At 39.2% G+C, this 24,641-nt stretch overlaps 1 protein-coding gene across 1 annotated transcript; it reads left to right on the top strand.

Annotated features, from left to right (window-relative positions):
- The first annotated feature begins 3,355 nt into the window (after nt 1-3,355).
- Nucleotides 3,356-22,880, top strand: ALB (albumin). Its single transcript, XM_074949930.1, has 15 exons — nt 3,356-3,484; nt 4,865-4,925; nt 5,843-5,975; nt 7,085-7,299; nt 8,041-8,173; nt 9,606-9,703; nt 11,925-12,054; nt 12,993-13,207; nt 13,882-14,014; nt 15,810-15,907; nt 16,289-16,427; nt 17,097-17,320; nt 19,210-19,342; nt 20,635-20,698; nt 22,684-22,880. Exons 1-14 carry the CDS (start codon nt 3,400-3,402, stop codon nt 20,686-20,688), a joined length of 1,851 nt encoding a protein of 616 aa, XP_074806031.1. The 5' UTR covers nt 3,356-3,399; the 3' UTR covers nt 20,689-20,698; nt 22,684-22,880.
- Nucleotides 22,881-24,641: the final 1,761 nt, after the last annotated feature.

Below are 24,641 nucleotides of genomic sequence, written 5' to 3'. Positions count from 1 at the left end.
CCCAGGGAGTGACAGCTACCTAGCTTCCTACAGCCTTTCCCATCTGCCTAGTTTGTAACCTACTACCTTCTGTGCCAGCCTCCTGGATTTTGTAGAAACCCCATCTGTTCCTTCACAGGTGAGCTTCCCTCTAATTAGCTGCCTCCAGCCTAACGCTCACCTGTTTGTTGTCTGATTAGGCTCACCTGGAGCAATTCAGTTCTTGCAGGACCAGTAGGGGGAGCACTCCCCACCACACAGTGGGAGAAGTGAGTTTTAGGGTAAGAGAGTAAGAGAAGCTGAGAAGAGGACTGAGAGGAGTCAGGGGGGTATTAAAGCTTACAGGAGCAAGGTGTGGAGTAAGCCCTTTGCTACTCCTGTAACACTTAATTGAAATTTGACAAAAAATGGCCACCTAGCCTTCTAAACAGCACCGTCACCACTGCCAGTTTGTCACAGGTTTTTACTTGAAGGTGCCATTGAATAATTAGGTTCTGACCAGTGCCTGAATGTTTTTTGTTAGCACTGGGGAGCAACTCTGTTCTGGTCCAGCACCACCCAGCACTTCATAATAAAAAGGCAAGCATTCTTATTTCACCTGCTGGGTCTCCTCCCAGCTGTTGGAGGACTAAGTCTTGTTGGTTCCACCAGTACCAGGGCCTGAGTGGTTCTCTAGGCAGTGCCTGGAGACCTAAACTTGCTGCCCCTATTTCCCAGGTGATGTTCCCACTCCATGTGGGTGTGTCAGGGTGGTGATGCCGCCAGCAGGGGGCAGAAAAGCCTTGGTACATCCCATCATAGGAGGGACTTGGATAATGGGGGTAGATTAAGGGGTTAAAAACTCCCAGCAGGAGGGACAGCTCAGAGTCCCATTTTGGGATGAGAGAGGAAAGCATACAGACTGGGATTGAGGCTGGAGAAGATGTATTGATAGGCTGATCATATTCATTAGAATTACACAGAGCTTGTCGCTTGGCTGTTTTAGCTCCTACCTTTTCTGTACAAATATGGAACATTTGACAAATGGGCATTTAGCACAGTCATCATGTTAATCCTGAAGAGAAAGCACTAAATTTATCCATGACTAGGTTTGGCAGAATTACTTTTTTTATATAATGACAGGTTTCAGAGTAGCAGCCGCGTTAGTCTGTATTCGCAAAAAGAAAAGGAGGACTTGTGGCACCTTAGAGACTAACCAATTTATCTGAGCATAAGCTTTTTGTGAGCTACAGCTCACTTCACTGAATGCATCCGATGAAGTGAGCTGTAGCTCACGAAAGCTTATGCTCAAATAAATTGGTTAGTCTCTAAAGTGCCACAAGTCCTCCTTTTCTTTTTTTATATAATTTCAATGTTTATTTTTCAGCATTTTATTTTTATTGATTTAAATGTTCACAGTTGCAGGAGACTTTGGGGGCGGGAGGTGTCAGACAATAGGGGGTGTCAGTTAATCATTATTTAATGACAGTTGTCTCAAAAAGTTATATCTTCATAATTGTTAAAAGACAAATTGTCAAAATATACAAAGTAAACAGCCTTAATAAATCAAACTCTAATAAGTTTTCAAGGAGCATTTTTCTTCCTTTGCCTATCTGAAAGTTTAAATGATTACTGAGGGACATATTTTGTCAGCTGTGTCTGTACAGTGAAGTCGACGTTTATCAACATTTACTGATCAAAATCTAAGTCTTTCAAGCCTATCCATGATGTGTGCTACTCTCCTACTTTTTCTACTTTGCATATGCTTAAGGCTGTTTCCACCAGTGCCTTATTTCATTCCTCCCAGCCAAAATCAAAGGGTTGCCCACTCTAGGTCAGACTACCACGTCACTGGAGGAAAGTTAAAGGGTGATTAACAAAGAGTTTGAGGGGTCCAGTAGAAAGTCAGTTATGTAATCAGGCTAGGAATGGTTGCATTATTCATTGTGGATAATATTTGTTATGAGGTCAGCCCCCTTCTCCATTCATAAACTGATCCCTATTTTAAAATAACTATGGGCCAAATCCTCAGCTGGTGCAAATCACTGCATTCCCCACCATGGAGCTTTGCTAATTTACACCATCTGACAGTCTAGCTCTCTTATTCAAAAATACTCACTGAATAGTTTGGACAAATATTTTTCAGCCTATGCGTCAGTCAGTCATAAAACTCTTTGCAAACCGATCACTGTTCATCATTCCTATTGCATGGTTGGGCTCCAAATCTCTCTGACTAGTGGAATGACATTTTTTATAATGGGAGAATTGTGAATAAGAAATAAAGCACTCCTGGGATGAATCATTTTTTGATGTGTGTTAAAACTAGTGACTTGCAAACATTTTCACAACTCTCTGCCAGTTGTTCAGATCATCAGGAATAACTCAAACCCATGAAATGTAGAACTCAAACTCACGTCAAAACTGCACAACTCACATCTTTTACTATTTGACCAGCTTTCCTCCTGGATGTTACCTCAGGTCATCTCCCAGAAGTTGTGGGCTGCTATTTGGTCCTACACAATGGGGAAGGGTCAATCCCATCTTCTAGACAACAGAGATACATTGTCTGAAATGGGGCTCTTTCTCCCTTGGGACATGTACATTCTAAGGTTCAGTTTCAACTTGGTTTCCATAAGTGTCCTGGAATATGAATACAAGCACAGGATATGTCACTCCACATCTTTAGTTTTTGTTTTTCTGAGAATTCTGGGGCCAATTAAATGTGGAATCAATGTATCAATCAATCAATGTGTCACATCAACCTGTGATATTTTTCTTTAGCCAAATAGAGAATCAGATTCACCAGCAGCTCTGACTTCTTTCTGCTACTCTACTCATGCAAAGCAACCATAAATACATCTTAAGTGTCCAGTGTATGTCTGTCATTGGAGCAGTGCAAAGCATCTGTGCTTCCTGATGAGTCTGGTACCTCATCTTTTATAAAAAAAATTAATTTCAAAATAGTTTATTAGATAGCTGCAATTGCAGATTAATTCCTGAACTTAATATTCCTAGCTAGCCAACCATTACCTGCACACCATTAGTCCAGATCACTTTTGTATAAATATTAGCTACGAATATGCATGTTTATGGGATTAGGCTAAATGATACATTAATAAGATCCCTTGAATCCCTTTTATGTCATTTGAGGAGGTAATTTACACAAATCTTTTTCTGTCTGGGTGTTGGAAAGCTAATGAATTTACCAGGTCTTCAAAACAAAAAGTTCCAGGTCACAAACTTCATAAGCAAATAATTTTATCAAATTCATTTTTGGCAAGGATATTTCCCATTTTGTAATCTTCAGGCCAAATGGATAGTGTCTAGTGTATGGTTAATCTTTTACAGACACCGCCTGAGAAGAGTATATTAATCAATGCTCTTTCCATCAGTCTTTCTACCATTCCTGAATAATTCATCCCCAAAAAATAAGCTGCAACCATGAAGTGGCTAGCATTTATTTCTTTTATTTTCCTCTTCAGTTTTGCTATATCCAGAGATCTGAAAAGATCTGCTAGAGATGCAGGTAAGAAAGATTTATATTAGCTACTTGCTTTCATGTTGTCTTTGCAAACCTTGTATTTTATAATTGTTTTGGTGACTGGTTGAAGTTAATTTTGCCATTTCATAACTGAACTTTAAAGGCATGATCCAAAGTCAATGGAAATTAATGAAACAATTACCACTTACTTCAGGAGGCTTAGAATCACACCCCAAAAAGGAATGCAGAAATCCCATAATCTTAGGTAGGCCTGAAGCAATATCCTTCCAGATAACGCCTGTAGTAATTACGTTTTATCTAGTGAAAGTCTCTCTTTTACTTTCAGTTAGCGTAATTGTTCTTCACTGCTTCAAAAAAATCACCGAGTAGTGTTATTAGGGCAGAATGGCTGCCAAGTTCCACCCCAGAGGTGGATGAAGTACAGTGGTAGATGAATGATTGCTTTATGCACACACCTTGCAAAGAGCCTTGGAATGAACAATGCTGTATAATCATAAGCTACATTCACTGCAGATAGGCCAAACTGAAATCTTTTATATGACACTTCCACTCACTGAGGACAATGGTGATTTGCATACAGTGGAACAAGAATCCAACCCAACCTGGCTTTAATTTTGAGTTTGCAAAATAAAAACTCTTCCAACAGATCCCCAAACCAAAATGTATCGTCCTCATCTCATCTCTAGTTTGAATAGTACAATGGTTGTCATTGAAAGTCCACACTTGCCAATAGTTATAGGCCTGGTCTACACTGGAAAATTAGGTTGGCATAACTATGTCTCTCAGGGGTGTGAAAAATCCACATCCCTGAGTGGCAGAGTTATTCCAGCCTAAGTCGCTGTGTAGACAGCGCTAGGTCAATGGAAAAATTCTTCTGTTGACTGAGCTATCACCTCTTGGGGAGGTGGATTATCTATGCAAATGAGAGAACCCAGCTTGTCGGCACAGGTAGTGTCTACACTGAAGTGTAGACATACTCATGGTAGTTATTTCCTATACTTGAAATAGGAACATACTTATGCAGTTAAACACTAAATCAGAAAAATGCCAGTGGTGGGAATATTTTACTTAGGATAGATTAGCACATGTAAGAGGCCAGGGTAGCCAATGGCAAGTGGAATAGATGGGCCAGATGAGATGAGATTAGAGAGAGGGAGAATACAGGGTTAGCAGAAATGCAGGTTAGCAAGTGGTGGGATTTCTAAAGTGCTCAGCATTGGCCTTTCTCCGATCCCACTGAAATCAGTGGGAAAATTGCCATTGAGTTCAAGAGTTAGGTGAACGGTGAACATGTTTGAAAATCCCACCCCAAATGCCCAGAATATATTCGCTATAGGGGCACGATTCTATACATAGCTAATGTAAAAAATGATCCTCATTGTTCTCTTTTCTTTTGCCACTCAGAACACAAGAGTGAGATTGTCCACCGTTTCAACGATTTAAAAGAAGATACTTTTAAAGGAGCGTAAGTGACCATTCGAGTTATGTTCTGTAGCGATAATCATCCTCATCATTTTACATTTTTAGTTGGCCAAAAAACCCCATCAAGATGAATCAACAGAATACACGAGACATATAAACAAAGAATGTGACAGAAATTTTAACCTTCTAAATGTCCAGTTAGATAATATATGGATAAAACTTGCTTGCTGAAGCAGTCACAATCCTACATTTGGTTGATGCTCAGGAGTGAGCGACAGTATCATTGTCTGGCCTTGTGGCAACACAATACATTGCTCCTTGCAAGATTTAGTCAGAGTCCCTCAGTGACCCGCTAGGGCCTAAGAGTAGAGTGGTAGTGTGATTCCCTTTGGATGACTGAAGGAGTCACATTTATAGATCAAAAGGATGTTTATTTGAGACAAGTCAGCTTGACCTATGTGGTTTTTAGGCATGATGGAGATAACAGAAGATCTCATTATTCAACAATGACAATAATAATTAACTTATAGCACCTACACGTGTGCTGGGTACAAGTCCCAGGAAACACACAGAAGAAAAGTCCATGATCTGAGGCACTTATAGTCTATGTCATGGTCTTGCTAGAGAAGTGTTAAGATAAACCATACACTAGGAAGAGGAATGGACAAGGAAGGATACTGATTGTGGAAATATGATTATGTGGTTTCTCAGTTTAGGCATCTGTTTGACATTTGAATGCACAATTTTTGCTCTCAGCCATTTGCACGATTGTGCATACAAGTTTGTGTACACTGGTACTGAGGCCCCTGGAACATCTGGCCCTCACTAATTTTGTTGAGCCTACAGCTCTGGTACCAAAGATACCAGCAAAGTCTCTGAATCCAGAAGAAGACTAGCACTTCAGGGAAGTTTTTTTCCCCCCCCTTATCTACGTCTTTAAAAATATGCTTTGTGTTTCAGTGCCCTGATCACATTTGCCCAGTATCTCTACAAGTGTTCTTATGAAGACATAGCCAAACAGGTGAAGGATGTCATGGATCTTGCACACAAGTGTGTTGCCAATGAGCAGGACCCGGAGTGTTTGAAACCAGTGGTAGGCAAAGAGTCCATTGTTATTGTGATTCTTCTCTGTTTACACTGCAAATACAGCATTATGATAAAGCACTCAGTAGCAATCTTTAATAGTGAACCAAAATCACTTATTGGTATTTCATCACAAAACTTTTAAGACTCTCAGGTTTTGATACTGCTAGCGAGCTGCTCTCCATTGTATATATATTCTGAAACATGGTGCTTGATTCTCTTACATTTTGAGAGTGGGATTTCCAAAAGCATCTAAATGACTTACGAGCCTATGTTCCATTCATTTTCAATGGGATGCAGGGTCTTAAGTCTTTGCTCAGATTTTCAAAGATGCTTAGGTGTCTAAAATGCATATAGGTATTTAGCTTACTTAGGCATTTTAGAAAATCCCAGTAGTAGGCACCTAAGCATCTATGCATCTTCAGGTACCTAAATAACTTTGAAAATCTGGCCCTTAGGCACTTTTGAAAATGTTTAGCCTGAGTGCATTAAATTTCCACAGATGCTTGCCCAGTCAAGTCAATCCCAATTTGAAAACCCCTGAATTCTGAATGCTTTGAAATTTGGAACCAGACCTGAAATTTGCAACTTGGGCTCAGCCACATTAACATATGCTCATAGGCAGCACTATAGTTAATGTGCCAGTTTGGAACTGTATTCTAGCTGATTCTAACTGGTAATTCAACTAACAGGAAACCTATGGCTTCATCTCAAAGGCTGCCCAAATTAATATTTAACTATAGGAATAACAATTGCTTCCCAAATTCACCCACATATGCTCATTGACTTCAGTGAGGCTACCTGCATAAGGTGAGCAGGATTTGTTCTAGAGCCTACTAAGTCAAACCTCCAGTGAATCCATCCCAATAATAAAGCATTAAAATGGTAAATTAAAGTAATATAAATATAGGACCAGATTTTCAGGTGATCTCAATTGGCATAACTCTAATTAAGTCAATGGAGCTGTGTCAATGTACACCAGGTGAGATTCTGGCTCATGAATTCTAATTCTTTTCAGATTAGATGTATTTTATAAAAATCTAGATGACTGAAAATTTACATCAGACATTCCATGAACAACCTTAACTCTGACCCTAGTCAATGTATTTTCCCCTATAGCCTACTATTGTCCTGGATGAAATCTGCAAAATAGGCATGCTTCGTGAAGCATATGGCGAAATGGCCAACTGCTGTAGCAAAGCTGACCCCGAAAGAAATCAGTGTTTCCTGTCATTCAAACATTCTTCTCCAGGGTTCCTTCCTCCATATCAAAGACCCGAGCCTGAAGTAATGTGCAAGGCATTCCAAGAAAACAAAGAGTCGTTTATGGCACAGTAAGAACATTGATTTTATATTAGATATTTTTAGTCGTGGAGAAAAGCAGTGTTCACCATGCTGCCTGTGCTATCCTGCCACACAGGAGCACATTTTAGAAAAACTGCCTCTGTGTGTGTGCGGAAACCGCTGCACACACACATTGTGAACACTCGACTAGGTCACTTATGCAGTTTTTAGAATATACAGCTGGTCAAAATTAGAAATTTTAATGAAAATTTTCACTGAATGTAGTTGCTGGACTGGATTGAATTTTTTCATTTGAGAATTTTCTTTGAAATCTTGCTTTTTGGCAAACCTTTCCCCCCTTCATTTCTGGTTTTTGGATTTCTCTCCCCCCCCCCCGCCCCTTGTTCCTTTTCTCATTTTGTTACTGAAGAGAGACAGGGAAATGTTAAAAAGAGAGAGAAAAAAGCTGCAGTCTGCTCTCCCCAAAAACCTCGTTAGAAGGGTTTTTTTTTGTTTATTTCCCTTTAAAAAAAATCAGGGAATTTTGCAAGTTTTGCCCCCCCAAATAAATAAACGAATAAAGAATGTTAACAAAAATCTGAGCAGCTGAAAATGTAAGGAGTTCACACAAAAATCTGCAATACATCTGAGAACTGGGCATGTATCATTGGTAGTTACCAGAGCTCGAACTGGTTTGTTTTTAGTATAGAATTGTTTTATAAAAGCTTTCTATAGACTAGAGGCTATTTGTTGCTGGTTGTAACACACATTGTTTTGCATTTTCTTTTCAGTCACATTTATGAGGTCTCAAGACGGCACCCATTTCTTTATGCCCCCACAATCCTTGCTCTGGCTGTTGACGTTGAGCATGCAATTGAACACTGTTGCAAAGAGGCCGCCGCTAGCATTTGCTTGGATGGAAAGGTATTCAGATTTACAGTGTGAAAAACCAAATATTGCTAACTATTAAAAAGTTTCCTTCTGCTCTTAACTGTACTTCTGTTTATTGAACAATTTTAACCTTAAGGGGACACAAACAAATCTTGTTTAATAACATTTTTCAAATAATTTTGTTCTGTCAATTTTTTTTACAATACTCTCTAGGGCTTTTGAAATTAAAATCTGCCTCTCTCCCCCCTTGTATTGTATACACTAATCTGTTTTTTTTTAAAGCAATGCACACAAATGACAGATTACTGGCATTGAATGTAGTGGTGTGTGAAAATGGCAGGGGAAATATTGATAAAAATTATATGAAAATAGTTATAGTTATGTTCCAGGTCATCTAATTGTCTGGAAAGTTTGCTTGTTGTGAAATTTTCATAAAGTGGGTGGCTTCATGCAGCAAAATGTGTGTGTGTGTGTGTGTGTGTGTGTGGTGGGGGGGCGGGGGGAAGGAAATCACATTTTTGCATGTTTGTGTGTGAAAACTGATCTTCGTCTGAATAAATACTACCTGACCTCTCACAGAAAACTATCTGCTCATGAACGAATCAGTATGTTACAGACAGTCAGAGGGTTGAAAAATTTCCCATTTTGAAATTTCATGATACGAGTATATATTTTTACCATCAAAAATTTTGCAAGATTTTTATCCCGTTCCCAACCCATTCTGTCAATCCATGATCATTATTGCTCAGCTGTACTAAATATGGGCAATATACATTCCTTAGGAAAAAAATCACATGCTTATTGCCTGGGTCTAGACTGTGATGGAGCAGCATGCAGTACAGGAGTGCAAGAGGGAGTAAGACACACCTTAGGTCCAGGCATGCAGGGGTAAGCAGTCACTGTACTTCCTGCCCTGAGCAGATAGGACATCAAACATTAACAGCTTTGGTTCTGCTTTCTTTTCAACTGCATGCACTCTCATGATTTGATACCAGTATGGATCTGTAGCAGAGTATCTCCCTTGACATACAGTTTATGGGGAAGTTCTAGCCATTAACCTACTTTTAGAATGCTATGGGCCAAATTCTGCCTTTACTAATACTCAGACCCAGTGATTATTCACTCCCAGTTATTTCAATGTGGTGGGTCAGATAGGTGGCACAGAGAGTAGCATACAGTCCTACGAGCATAGGGCTGTGTAGTCCCATTCAAATCAACTGAGCTATTTGCAGAGCAAGGTGCTTCTTACACAGGAGGCGAGTAGTAGAATTTGGGTGCACAATACACCCACACACAAAATAAAGGGCTGGAGCTAAGGATTGCCTAATGAACTCTAGGTTTGCTTGGACTTTTAGTTAATCAGGAAAGAGCCCTTTGTGTTTCTAAACTGGCGCTGCCAGCCTTTTCTTTTCTAATCCATGAAATGTGATCATTTCGTTTAACAATGTGCTTGTTATTACTCTAGCTTTCTTTGATAAAGGAAAGAGTCCTACTTCTGAGCAAGAAGTGCACCTACATCTGTGGAATCCTGAAGAAGTTCGGAGAAAGAACTTTCCAGGCAAAGTAAGTCTCTGACCCCTACTTTAGAATAAAAATCGAGTGGTTGTCATAAGACCTGAAGACACATCAGAGAAAAGCATCAGAAACAAATCAGTAACTTGTTTGCATGTGCTGAGTTTGATGCTCCTCCTTCTAATGCATATGGAGGTGCTTTTCGCAGAAGGAATAACTAGCACTGACAGCCATTCTGAAATCCAGTGTAAAGATTAGGCCAGGGAAGCGTTTTCCCAGATATGGGCCAATTCCTACTGTGCTTCTCTGCTAAGCTCCCATTGATTTCAATGTATAATGGAATTGTGGGTTAGTTTTAGTATATTGACACACACTAAGGAAGAATGATATTTTTTACGTTAATGGTGAATGTTAGTGAAAGGCTAGCCACATGGGCTAAAGGCAGATTTAACCATCTCTAGAATTCATTTTGCCAAACTGTTTGCTCAGCTATGGAGTTGCATAGGATGGTGTCACCTCAGAATCAGAGACTCTGATGTTCTTAATCTACCTTTCTTCAAATTTATATATATATATATATATATATATATATATATATATATATATATATATATATAGCTTGGAGATTTTGGTGATGGGCACTTTTGTAAATGACAAAAATCAATCAATCCGGACAGGGACAGCACCAACCTCTTTGGGGGGGTAGGGTGGATGGCTGAGGTGGGCTAGACAGCAAATTGGAGGGGCTGCACCTCCCCCTGAGGCCCTGCCCCTCTCCGTCATCCCATCCCCTGCTCCTCCTTAGGTAAGTGGTAGCTCCACCTGCCCCCGCCAGAGGCCCTGCCCAGGTTGGAGGCCAGAAGCTGGAGCTGGGCAGTGCTGGGGGGGGGGCCTATAGCGCCTATAGCTCCACAACCCCCCTCCTCTGCTAGTCCCTGAATCCGGAGCCTGTTCCAGAAGACAGAAGGGAGCCCCATCCCCAGCAGAACTGTAGTTCAGTTGCAGATTTATAGATTTTAAGGTCAGTAGAGGGTCCGCCTAATGATCTAGTCTAACTTTCTGCATAACAGAAGAGACAGATTATACCCAGTGATTCCTGCAAGTAGCCCAGTACCTTGAAGTTGAACTAGTGCATTTGTTTTAGAAGAGCCACACGCACAGAACCAATTTAAAGACTCCCAGTGATGAAATATTTCCCTTAACCCTGCGTAATTTAAAGCAGGGTGGATACAATTCAATGATTAAAAAATAAGTTGTATTTCATTTAAATTAAATACAAGTTTTTAAAAATAATCCTATTTAAAATTAAATTTGAAATTATGGCATCTTATGTTAAAGCCTAAATGTATTACAATCTATTAAAACATTTAGATTAAATAAAATATATATGAAACAGTACATGGCTGCTGCCAAGATTTTAAGAAAGTCAAGCCATTCACCTGGTAGTAGTTACTATATAAGACCCTGGAACCAGTTTGTTGAAAAACTTAATCAAGAAATTACAGCAGAATCCTCTTCTATGGGTGCAGTGAGAATATTGTTTTCAGTTCAGTTCACTGACTAGTCATTTAAAGTTAAGAAGCCAATGGGAGTTAAAAAACAAAAACAAACAAACAGCAGAAAAGCTTGTTTTCCTCTTCCAATCTATGAACAGAAATGAGGTGTGAGAGAATGAGATATACTAGTTCTAAAATCATTAGTTTTATTTAATTAAAAAACAAGGTAAAATGCTGTTTTTGTGCATTTAACTGAATTTGAATTTCCACCCAAATAGAGCTTGACACAAATCACAAGTACAAAATTAATCAGCTTCTTGTAAATAAGAAATGCATCATTCATCATTTGTTAACAATCAAAAATGTGAAAATTAAGTTTCTGAATAAATGTACATTTAGCTATATAATTGCTTAAATAAATGTGTATAGATAAAGTGTATCCTCCTAGTTAGTCAGAAGATGACCAAGTTTAGTGTAAATGCTATATTTGGTTACAAATCAACATGTTTTAATGGTTACCAGCCAATGAGACTTTCTTTAGGGGTAGAGTGGAAACCCTAAAAAAGTACAAATACAAAACAAGATGAAAATCACTGATTTAATTCAAGCTCTTCTGTTTGCTGATTTAAGTCGTGATTAAAGTAAATGATTTAAAATTGCTTTATTTAAACCAATCCATCATGATTTAGAGTAACCTAAATTGTAATGACTTGCAAGTTTCATTTTCAATACAAAGCTTTAAATCAGACATTTTTCTGATTTTTTCCCCTTTATAGTACTCTTGCTTTAATTAGCCAAAAATTTCCTAAGGCTTCATTTTCAGAGATTTCCAAAATTGTAAAGGATATCGCACATGTCCATGTGGAGTGTTGTGCTGGTGACACGATCGAATGTACAGATGACAGGGTAAGTTACATTGCTTTTGCTTCGTAATGACATATTTGAAAAAATCAGAACACTGCCTGTTCCCTTACAATGATACACCTATACACTCTTGGCTGGTTGGCACCTTAAAAAGTCAGAGCTGGATCCTCAGCTAGTGTAAATTGGGCCAATTTACACCAGCTCTGGATCTGTTACATTAAAAGAACAGTAAGGTTGCAAAGTCAAACATTCAAAAAAGTTAGGAAATGCCAGGAATAAATTTGCCTGTGCCACCTTAATTTGGCCTGCTTGTGTATATGTATTATAATACAGTCTTTAATTACGTGACACTTACATACTATTTTTTCCATGTTAATATTTTTTAAACATAGTTTGTCATGTTGGATTGGAACTTTTCCATTCACCACAAAGACCTCTGCCACTTGAATTTATGGAGTAACTGATAGTAGTAGCAGTAGATCATTAATCAGCGTGGGGGATGGGACACTTTGCCAGTGGGTTTCATTGATAGTTGCCGACAGCGGAGGCACGGGGAGACTCAGAGATCTCGGGTTCTATTCTGGGTACTGGAGAGGCATGTGTTCTAGTGGGCACAGACTCTCCTGGCTGTTCACCCCCTCTAGCTTTCTAATGACAAAGGAAGGGACATCACCACCCCATGCTGGCCCAGGGTTGCCATGGCTCCAACCATGTTTCAGCAGACAGCAGTGTCTACAGCGGGAACTCCATTAGCTCTGGCTGCTCTTCACTAGGCAGAAAGCAACCTAATGGAGTTTCTGGTGTAGCCTCCTGAAAAAACTGTTTCCCCTCTCTAGTGAGTCTCCCATTTCCTTAACAAATTGGCAAGCTCAGCTCTGACTTTGGCCTCAAAACTGGAAAAAGAAAAGCAACTGGGAAACTAAAAATAAGTAGTTGCTTATAAAGGCCTTTTAACTGACACAGTATCATTCCTTTTGCAGGCAGAGGTTGTGAACTATATCTGCTCTAAACAAGACATCTTCTCCAGTAAAATAAAAGATTGTTGTGAGAAGCCAGTGGTGGAACGAAGTGAGTGTGTTGTTAGGGCACAGTTTGATGACACACCTGAAGGCTTGCCCTTGCTAGCTAAGAAGTACATAGAAGACAAGGAGGTGTGCAAACCCTTTACTGCAGGGCAAGATGTCTTCATGGCAGAGTACGTATAGCAAATGTCACATGTTCTTGTGTCTGGCCTTAGCTCATTACGTTTGTATGTACACAGAGGGACTGATAGGCCAGAAGTAGATTTATTTGAAATGACTAAAATATAAAGGGCCAGATGTCCTGCTGGTGACGTCTCTGAACTATGTCATTTTATACCACCTGAGGATCTGTCCTGCAGAGTATTGTAATCAAGTATATAATGGAGAGATTCCTTTGTCTGGTTCTTTGAGTGGCTGACCTATCGCTTATGGCATCTTGAAATTCTATCCATTTTCCTCTATTGTAATTCCCACATTTTGCGACACATTGTATTTACCACCATCCTTTTGAAGATAAATCGGAGGTCATCAGTGCTTCTCTTCAGTTAGTCAGTGGCATGAGATTCCTTTACATTCAGGAGTTCCATGTGCTTCATCTGTAATATCTAATTTTAAAAGTTTTTTTTGTTCCTGGGCCGCAGCTTCTCCATCAGCAGCCATGTCGACAGACTGTTCTTATAGTTCCAAAAACTGTATTCTATTAGTCAGGCTGCTGCTCCACCACCTGTGCACAGGAGAACTGTAGCCAAACTGGGAAAAATTGTACGCATGACAAGCATGTAATCATGTTACTTGTGAGAGGCTACTACATTCTTAAACTCTAATGTTGGCAGTTTTCATGTTACAGATTTCTTTATGAATATTCGAGAAGGCATCCTGAGTTCTCTAGTCAGATGCTTTTGCGGATTGCTAAAGGCTACGAATCCATCCTGAAAGAGTGCTGCAAAAAAGAGAGTGCTTTTGAATGTTACAGTCACGCAGTAAGTTCTACTGTTCAATCACACATAACAGGAAAACATTAGAATGTTTTGGTGATGAACTCTCATGAGTTGATTGTGACCGATAGGATTCTGATGGTTAGGGATTTAGTGGGGATTAATAAAGGGGATTAGTTGGGATTTGCATAGATGACATAGCATTTCTGTGTTTGTCATTCGTGACAAAGACCTATGGTTTTCTGGAATGAATGAATGAAGAATTAGAGTAACTCCATAAAGCACCCCGAGCCCATGTAAAATGACTGAGATCATTAAGTTAAGTTCTAATGGACATGTATGCACATCAAAAAAGCAACCTCATAGAGACATCTTATATGTTAACTTCTGCAGAGGGGCTAAAGATTCAGTGAACACGGAGAATGGATAGTTCTGTCATTCCAGAAACGGTCCCTCAAATTGAGGGTTAAGGCTTGTTAGTAGAACAACATATGTTGCCTTTAATTTTGTTGTTCTCTTTTTAATCCATTGAACAATCTCCAAAGTTAAAAGCCCTGTAACTTTTACTAACACTAAATTGATTTAATAAAAAGATACAAAAATAAAACAAAACTCCAGACATCTTGTATGTAGTAAGTCAAAGCGTTTCCTCCCCTCCCACCCCCGTCAATGGATGGATTTGAATCCACTTTCAAAATCCTATGCTAACCTAATAGGACTAATGGCAGCAATGGCAGTGGCCCCAGTGGGGATCAGGGACACATTGTACTAGGCCTTGTACAAATGTATATAAACAGTCTCTCTCCCAAAGAGCTTACCATTCAGTGAGACAGTCTAACTAGACAGAATGGAAGTGGATTTGTTAGAAGGTGACAACTTGCATAAGCTCCTGTTACAGTGCTACTGGAGTCAATTGCTGGAAGATGAAGCTATACAAATTTAAACTGAAAATAAGTTGCAAATTTTTGCAGTGAGAATAATTAGCTATTGGAAGAATTTACATCCTTGGGTAATAGATTGCTAATTACTTGGAGACTTTTAAACAAGATTGGATGTCTTTCTAAAATATGCTCTAGTTCAACCACAAGTTGTTATACTCAGTGCAGGAATTACTGGGTGAAATTCTATACTTGTGATAGGCAGGACATCAAAATAAATGGTTATACTATTCTCTTTGATCCTTAAAATCTATGGCGCTATGATTTTGCAAACCTGGACAAAACTGCATTAAAACTAAAGTGGTGCACAAACACTTTTTTCCATTTAAAACCCACCTATTTGCTTCTATAGCATTTGTGAACCTTCTGTTCACTTTTCACAGATGTCTGTGTGAGCAAAAATATTTTCACAAGAACGTTCATAGACAGAGGAAATACGATGTATACTGTCTAAATGAACATTCACATTAGGAGTGAATAATTCTGAATAAGGAACAAGTTCCTACAAGTCAAAGGTCATTCTCAAGAGGAAGGATGATACAGTGGTTAGGGCAGTAGTCTGTGACTCAGGATATAACATTCAGTTCCCTTGTCTGCCACAGACTTGGTGCATGCCCTTGGGCAAGTCACTTAGACTGCCTGTGACTCAGGTCCCCATCTGTATATTGAGAATATTTTCCTACCGCACAGATGTGTTGTGAGGACAAATACAATAACGATTGCAAGGGTCTCAGACACACTGGTGATGAGGGCCATAGGTGTACCTCAGAAATGATACAATATTTATGAATAGAAAGGGCCTAAATGGGATAGATAGGAGTTCCTTTGTGAGTTGGGTGTACGCTCTAATGAGAGCCTTAGATAAACAACCTGCCTCTAATAATGATTATATTTACTTGCAGGAAGAGAAACTCAGGAGTCACATCCAGGAGACTCAGGAAATAGTAAAAACTAACTGTGATCTCCTTGCGAGCTTGGGAGAAGATGACTTCCAAAAAGCGTATGTTTCTTTGTTTTGGAATGGTTCCATGTTTATATAGTGAATGTTCGGGATTTTATAAAGGTGAAATTCTCCAGACCCAAATGAATAAGACAAGGGTACAATTTAACCATTAGCGTTTGTTCAGCTGGCAGTGCAGACGATGCCATTATTCCAATTAAGAAGAAGAGTATTTAGAAGTTATGGTATGAACAGGAATGTAGGCTTTCATAGTGTATGTAATAGTAGACTCATTGCTGCTTCTGTTACTACGGCTAAGAATGCAAAAAATTAGTTCAGCTTTGGACCGATATATTTGTATTTCATTGAACAGCCCTATCGAGGTGCTTTATTTAAAAATTTTCTTCATAGTTGAACAATCTAGAATATTTTTTATTTCAGTATCCTTGGCTGCTACACCAGGAAAATGCCTCAAGTGTCACCTGAAACATTGATTGAAATCTCAAAGAAAATGGCCGCTGCTGGTAGCAAGTGCTGCCAGCAACCTGAAGCTAGACACATACCTTGTTTAGAAGACAATGTGAGTACGTTTCTTTCTTTACTGTAGCTTTCTTTTTGATGTGTTTTCTGTGTACTGCACCTTTACAACTCTAGGTATTCTGCCCAAATGCAGAGAGAGCAGCAATATTGTTCTCGAAGGTTCAACATCCTGTTAAGGAGGAAGTACAAAGTACGCTCTCTCATGGAGACATTGGCCAATATCTTTTTTTTTAAAAAATAGAAGCCTAAAGTTAGGCTTCCAAATGCATAAGTGGAAATCTGCCCCATTTGCAATGGAGATGAGCTCCCCAAATGCTGGTTACCATGAAGACATTGTGAAATAGGTTTTATCTGAAAGCAGTTTAAAGATTTAGGCATTTCTGAACAAGGGTCTAGATCTGGCAGTGGGCTCATCTTGCTAGGAAGTGATGCCACTTGTGAAACTAGCAAAGAGCACCCAATGGGAGAGACCATGATTTAGAAAGGGCAACTTTTGTCTAGGACAATCACTTGTCTAAGTCTGAGAAGTTCCAGAATGACTGAATGTTTTCATTCTGTTTTCATGGGAGCTCTGCTTAACAAGAAGTGAAAGCGGCCAGCACCCCTGCCTATACTATTGCAACATTAGGAACATGCATTGCTTTTATTAGCATTAAAGCTAAGAGTGCTGTGAACCTTGTTTTGTTGCTCTTCCTCTTTCTTTGTTCAGCTGAGCGTGGTGATTCAGGATATGTGCATGAGACAGGAGGCTACACCTATAAATGAAAAAGTCACACACTGCTGTGATGACTCATATGCTGACAGGAGACCATGTTTCACCAAGATGGGAGCTGATGAAAGCTACAAGCCCCCTCAATTCACCCCTGAACTTTTCACCTTCCATGAAGATTTGTGCACTGCTCCTGCTGAAACACAGCATATAAAACAGCTAACGTAAGATGTCTGTCTGCTAATTCACAGCAGATTTTAGGATTAAGCTCTGGTAGAGAAGGAGAGTCACAGTTTAACATAATTTTCCATATGCAGTGTAGTTGTAGCCATGTTGGTCCCAGGATATTAGAGAGATAAGGTGGGTGAGGTCGTATCTTTTATTGGACCAACTTCTATTAGTGAGAGAAACCAGCTTTTGGGCCACACAGAGCTCTTCTTCAGGTGTGGGAAAGGTACTCCCAGAGTCACAGCAAAATGTAAGGTGGGTGAAACCAGACAATCACTACGCTCTCAAAATGAACTTGCACAGGAAAATGATAAAACACAAAAAACACACTATCACCTGTGGGTGAACACTTTTCACAAAGCGATCACTCCTTATCTGACCTCTCAGTCCTCAGCCTCAAAGGCAACCTGCACAACACCTTCAAAAGACGAGCCTGGGAGCTTCAATTCATTACTCTGCTAGACACTAAAAATTATGGACTGAACAGAGACACTGGATTTATGGCTGATTACAACAATCTGTAACCCGCTAACCCCCTCTTTTTGTCCTATGATTGCTAAGTGTTAATGGGCCACTCTACCTTGAATGGTCCTTGCACATATTGTAACTGCTCATTTCTAAACAATCGGTTCCACCATGCATTTTGTATGATGCTGGGAGTACCTTTCCCAGTCCTAAAGAAGAGCTCTGTGTGGCTCGAAAGCTTGTCTCTCACCAACAGAAGTTGGTCCAATAAAAGATATTACCTCGCCCACACCTTGTCTCTAAAATTTTCCATGCACAGTGTGGAATCATTTGCTACAATAGCACTATGGTAGTCTTACCAGCGAGTCGTCAACACATCATCATTTACTAATGTGATGAATTTTATACCTAGCCAGGGCTTTGCAGCTACTATTTTCACAATTGTAGGCATTCAGTGGGCCAAATTCTCAGTTGGTGTAAGTCAACTGACTATACCAGTATACCCCACCTGAGGATCTGACCCATTGCACTGAAACTTTGAGCAATAATTTCCAATAGTCCAGTTAATTCACTTCACGGTCAACTCATGTAGCTTAAAGAAAAGGAGTACTTGTGGCACCTTAGAGACTAACCAATTTATTTGAGCATCCGATGAAGTGAGCTGTAGCTCACGAAAGCTTATGCTCAAATAAATTGGTTAGTCTCTAAGGTGCCACAAGTCCTCCTTTTCTTTTTGCGAATACAGACTAACACGGCTGTTACTCTGAAACCTGTCATATAGCTTAGTTTTTTTGTTTTTTAAAGAGGAAGAATTTTCTATGTTTTAGGATCCAGCAGCATGTGAGAACGACTTTAGGCAGTGATAACATCAATAAGAGGACATGGTTATTCAGCATGAGCCAATACATAGCTGTGCTATGCTAAGTAAGGTGTTATTTTCTCTGAATACAAAAAAAAGGTCTATGTTGGCCAGTTTCACATAGTCATCCTAGCAGAGTTAGGTCTTAAAGAGGGACTTTGATGGTGGCTTTTTGTCAATCTGTGCAAGAAGTTTGTTCCAGACATAGGGGCAATGTTGCAAAAGGGATGAAGGTGGTTGTGGGAGCAGTGGACAAACAGTGTCATGAGGCTGGAGTTGTAGGTGGAGTGGCAGAAGCAGGGCTAGTGGTTATTTAAAGTTTCCTCTGCATAGTTTTATTATATTCCGCACTTAGGCTTGATCCAAAGTCCATTGGAATCAATGGAAAAACTCCCTTAAACTTCACTGAACATCAGCTCAGGCCCAGATGGAGCATATTGTAAAGCCACAACAGGCCCTGGATCTGCACAGGAATCAGGGAAATGTGATATTACAAATTGGTAACTCAAGTCACAATAACTAGTATTAATTTTACTTTGCTGTATTTTGTGTTTGTTTCAGATTGCTTGTCAACCTCATTAAACTAAAGACCACTGTAACAGATGAACAGCTAAAGAAAATCTTTACAGATTTTACTGTCATGGTACAAAAGTGCTGCAAAGCTGAACAACATGAGGCATGCTTTGGGGTAGAGGTATCTCACTATTTTCATGTATTTCAAGGGTATATTCTTGATTAAAGGCACGCATGGAAAATGTCAATATATACATTTTAATCAAATGTTCAGCAACCTAGAATGGCTCTGTGTGTGAAGAAGCAATAATTTTGCCTAGATGATATACTCTACAGCAATATATATACATACGTGTGTGTGTGTGTGTGTATATGCATGCATAGAGAATTTATTTAATCTAAAAGATATGTTTAAATGTGCTTGAGCTTGCATCCAACATTTTCCCTTTGTGCTAAAGATTCTTCTAGGATACCCAAAATAGGAGTTTTAAGGATTACAAATGAAAACTGTATCTGTATAATTGCAGAGAGGTCTGAATAATAACATGGAAAGTGGAAGAGCTGGGCAAATTATGTTCTGTGGACATTCATTCCAACTTTTAAACAAGTTTCCTTTGACTAAGCCCTCCAACTCCTTTTGATTTTTGCTTTTGCTGAATATTCAGGCAGACAATCACAGAGACTGTTAATTTTAAGCAAATATTGGAGAACAGTGTCAGAAAGCAATTTCTGCAAGTTCTAAGTTTATGCTTATCCAGTCAGGAGACAGAAGTGTGCAACGTGACTTGTGTCCAGTCAAAACAGTTCAAATTTCAAAATTCAAAAATCAAATATTTGGAAAAAGCTACTTGGGAGTGACCTACTAAGAATTATTCACAGAAATTGGAAAAATAATTTAAGACTCACAGACAACTCAGAGAAAGTATTAAAATTTGTCAAATATTCTTATTTTAAATTACTCAGTTGGCTCTCATGACACATACCCTCCCTTTAAAATGGTCCCCCATCCAATTTTAATAATGATTTATCCTTTAATGCTACTTCTATTATCATCCATATATTTAATATGTTCATATGAGCGTATAACTGAAATATAGAATTGGGGTATTTTAGACTAATTATGTATTTTATTTTTTTTTCTCATTACTCAGATACCACATAGGTGGGTACATTAAAAATGCAAGGACATAATACAGGCAGATAGGATATTAATCTTTTGGAAATAAATTTCTATATAAACGTGTTATCACTTTGAATTTGCAGAATAAAGTATGAACTCTTGCAGCAAGCCTCTCCCAGGCAAAGCTGCCACAGATCTTCCAGCCCTTCAGGACAAGGACCATTATAATTATCTCGTCAAACCTCCTGTGTAACACAGGCTGTAGAATTTAGCTTATAGAAGCTCCCTGCTCAAATACTATGCAATTTCCTTTCTTTGATTCTCTCTTGTAAATATTTGTAATCTTTTTCCAGGATCCAAAACTGATAGCTGAAATTAAAGCCATTTTAGGAATTGTCGGAGTCTAAAGCATTTCAGGTAACAGCAACAATATGTATCTATTGGGATCTCTGTGCATTTAACTGCTCAGAACAAATATGCTCATAATTTAATGTCAGATATCTCCCTTGTTGTTATTTGTGTTACCATGGTGCCTAGGAGGCCTACTAATGGACCAGTATCCCATTGTTCTAGGGTTCTGTACAAACACAGAACAAAAAGATGGTCCTGGCCCCTTATATATGTGGTTTTTGCTCTTACAGAGAATGTGCCAAAATTTTCTTCCCAAATTCAGAAGGGGTTTCCTAATTACTCCTTTATCATCACTGAACATCTCACTAACTTTGGCGAGCCCAATCCGAAGAATAATCAACATTCTGCTGAAATTCTAGGGTTCTTAATCTAAATGATACATGCTGACAAAGAACCCTTCATAGTAATTTTCATACATTTCACCTTTTAGACCAGGGCAAAGATCAGGCTGGGATTTTCAAAGGAACCTAAGGAGATGGGTGCCTAACTCCCTTAGGCTCTTTTGAAAAACCCAAACTATGAACTGTAAATCTCATTCATGATTTTGACTTGTATTTGGACCTCTAAATCATCCCAGATAGGTTAGTTGCGATAGCCATACAACCATCATCAAGACTGCATATTGATCAAAGCAAGAGAGAATGGATGGTTTTGGGGGTTAAGGCACTGAACTGGGATTTAGGAATTGGAAATCCAGTTTTTATTCCTAAATTGAGGGCAGGTCACAGTCTCTCCTTACCTTAGTTCTTCACCTGCAAAATGGGAGAAGTTCTTACAGTACCTCACTGGGATGTTAGAAGGATAAATTAATATTTGTAAGGTGTTCAGATATTACGGCAACATGATCCATAGAGTTTTAGAAACATGGTAGACCTGTCCAACTGCATATATAGTTACAATATGATTCTCTACTGATCCCTTTACAAGATGGCTAAATGTGGGTTGTAGTTTAACCCTGTTCCATGACTGGAGATAGAACACAAATACAACTTGTGTGGATGTGATCAAGGCTCTAACTGAGTTGGGAAGCTCTGTGCTTTAACTTGGTCTTCTGGCACAGATGTAGCTGTATTCAGGACATTCCTATGCTGAGCTGACAATGGAAGTCTGACTTACAACACTGACAGGTTTCAGAGTAACAGCCGTGTTAGTCTGTATTCGTAAAAAGAAAAAAGAAAAGGAGTACTTGTGGCACCTTAGAGACTAACCAGTTTATTTGAGCATGAGCTTTCGTGAGCTACAGCTCACTGCATCCGATGAAGTGAGCTGTAGCTCACGAAAGCTCATGCTCAAATAAACTGGTTAGTCTCTAAGGTGCCACAAGTACTCCTTTTCTTTTTTCTTTTTACAACACTGAGAATCCTACAAGGAGTTACTCACATGCTTAACTTTGTGATGTGAGCAGTCCCAAATGATTTCATAGGGCAAGATCCTGCTCACATTCAAGTTAATGGAAAACTCTGATTGACTTGAATGGTACAGAATCAAGCACATAGTGTGTGAAGTTAAGCATGTGAATAATTTGGAGTACAGAGGCTCTGATCCTGCAATCTTAAACTGTATTTTAAAAAAAAAACAAAAAAACAAAAAAACCAAGCAGATGATGTGAACAGAACTCTTAACTACCACGCATGTACTTTCACAAATGGATTGTGTCACCTTTGGTTATCAGACAGACAGAATTATTGTGTACAGTGTTGTTGTAGCTGTGTTGGTCCAGGATATTAGAGAGACAAGGTGGGTGAGGAAATATCTTTTATTGGACCGACTTCTTTGATGAGAGAGGCAAGCTTTCGAGCTTACATAGCTCTTCAGATTTGGGAAAAGAAGAAGAGCTCTATCTAAGCTCAAAAGCTTGTCTCTCTCACCAACAGAAGTTGGTCCAATAAAATATTACCTCACCCACCTTGTCTGTCATATACAATTACTGGTGGTTTAGATGTACATTTTAGTTTTACCGAGTCATCCTTTTTGTTTCTCCTTCTACCCAGGTCACCAATGGAGAAAGGTGAAATTCATCTGTGCAACTTCTCCTGTACTTTGCTTCCTGCCCCCCCGACACTGACACGTGGTTTAGAATGCTGTTTAAAAAAATACTGAATGTTTTATGAACCACAGATTCTTCAGAAACTTCTCAGCTGTTAACAATAAGTACAAATTGTAAGCAAGTCCTCATTGTCTTAGTCTCTTGATTAATTTTGTGATACAAAAAGTTTGCAACACCCTATAGTCAAGTGGTTTCATATTGTAACACTTACATACTAGAGATGGATCCCCCTTGTCCCTTCTTTTCCATCTCTTGTAAAATTTTAGTGTAACAATCATTATAATGAATGATTGCAATATTACTTTGGGCCAGATATTGAGACCCTTACCCCAGTCAGTAACACTAACTGAACTGTTCTATTGATTAAAGAGGCTATATGTAGAATATCAGGAGTTTCAGGTCAGGAGGGACTACCAGATGATTCTAGTCCAACCATTCTAGTCTAGTTAACATGAATAAAGCTATCAGAATCTGGCCTTTTACAAAACAAACATTTTACATCAGTAAAGATGGCTCCTAATATTCCTAAACTTGGGGAAAATTTGGATAAAGATCTGGATTTGCAGCTCATATATTTCTCTCTTAAACACAGCCACAGACAGCAAATGTGGTTTTAAGTTCAGAGATGCCTCATTCAAAACATACACCATAATCAGTGCTCTTGCACTGCACAGAGGTCACAAAACTCTGTTTGACTGAAAACCACTGAAGCTTTACATTGTTCTAGTAGATAGCTGCGGGTTAGTACATTTACTAGAACACCTCTAGTACATATTAATACTGTCACATGTTTTCCCATCTGGTTCAGGCTGATGTCTCTTTTGGAGACCCTCAGCTCTGACATGTAATATGGGCAATACTACCTGCCTGTAAAACTGACCCTGACTGAAGTTCAGAAGCCCTGGTTCTTCACCTGCTTAGGCTGCAGAGGACATGCCCAGGAGAGCAGTGAGATGTTCAGTCAGATGATATTCGGAGACAAAGGCAGAACTGGTTGAAAATGTAAAAAGCCGATTCATGAACAAAAGCCCTGAGTCCAGGTCACTATTATTCATGGCTTCATGTGATTCTGTATTTAAGTCTATGTATACAACCACAAGGTAGTCACGAAAAAGTGTTGCTGACTCCTGAAAGTTCCATGAGTTTGAGCACAAATCATTATTCATCCAAAGGCTTGTACCAGAAGTAAATTATTCACTCTTTGCTGGTCACGGTTTGTTGTTCCGAGTTTAAGAAGTTTCACGCTGCAAACAGTTAAGGGTCTAAGTGAACAGTTAGCTGACCACCCATAGGCTGACAATTGTTGATTTAGACTACTATTTGGTGCATGCCAAATATGTTCACAAAAGTCAGGATCCATTCATGAATGAGCCACAAACTGAAAGGAAAGCTACATTCACAATGGATATTATTTTTAGAGGTAATCCTGCCAGCTCCACACAAGGGAATTATTCAGATTTGGATGATCTTCAATGTGGAACTATAAGGGCTAATATATGTGGTACAGGGGGCAGGGGAGTGGGGTCAAATAGCAGTATCACAAAAACAGGCAGAGAGGACAGAAGGATGGAAGATTCTCATTTCTACACGTACGTGCCCATACATTTCCCTGTGCGGTGGCCCAGAATGCCCAAAGAGGGCTTTACATCACAGCAAATGAGACTGGCTTGAAGACGGGCAGCACTTGCATTAGCTATTACTAGTGTGTATGCATTTATGAGGTACTTGTCACTAACAAATAGATGCTGTTTTACAAAGATCTACAGAATGATACAATACCACAACACCTGCTGAAATTCTGCTGCTGTGCTATAGCCCTTCGAGGTGTGTTACCAATTCTTGAGCCCTATTGATTTTAATTTGTGTGGAGCATTTCCCCAAAACCTCTCTGAGGTAGGGTCC

Source organism: Natator depressus, chromosome 4 (genome assembly GCF_965152275.1).
Source record: "Natator depressus isolate rNatDep1 chromosome 4, rNatDep2.hap1, whole genome shotgun sequence".
In the NCBI taxonomy this organism is placed as follows: domain Eukaryota; kingdom Metazoa; phylum Chordata; order Testudines; family Cheloniidae; genus Natator; species Natator depressus.
This window is presented reverse-complemented; position numbering and strand designations above follow the sequence as displayed.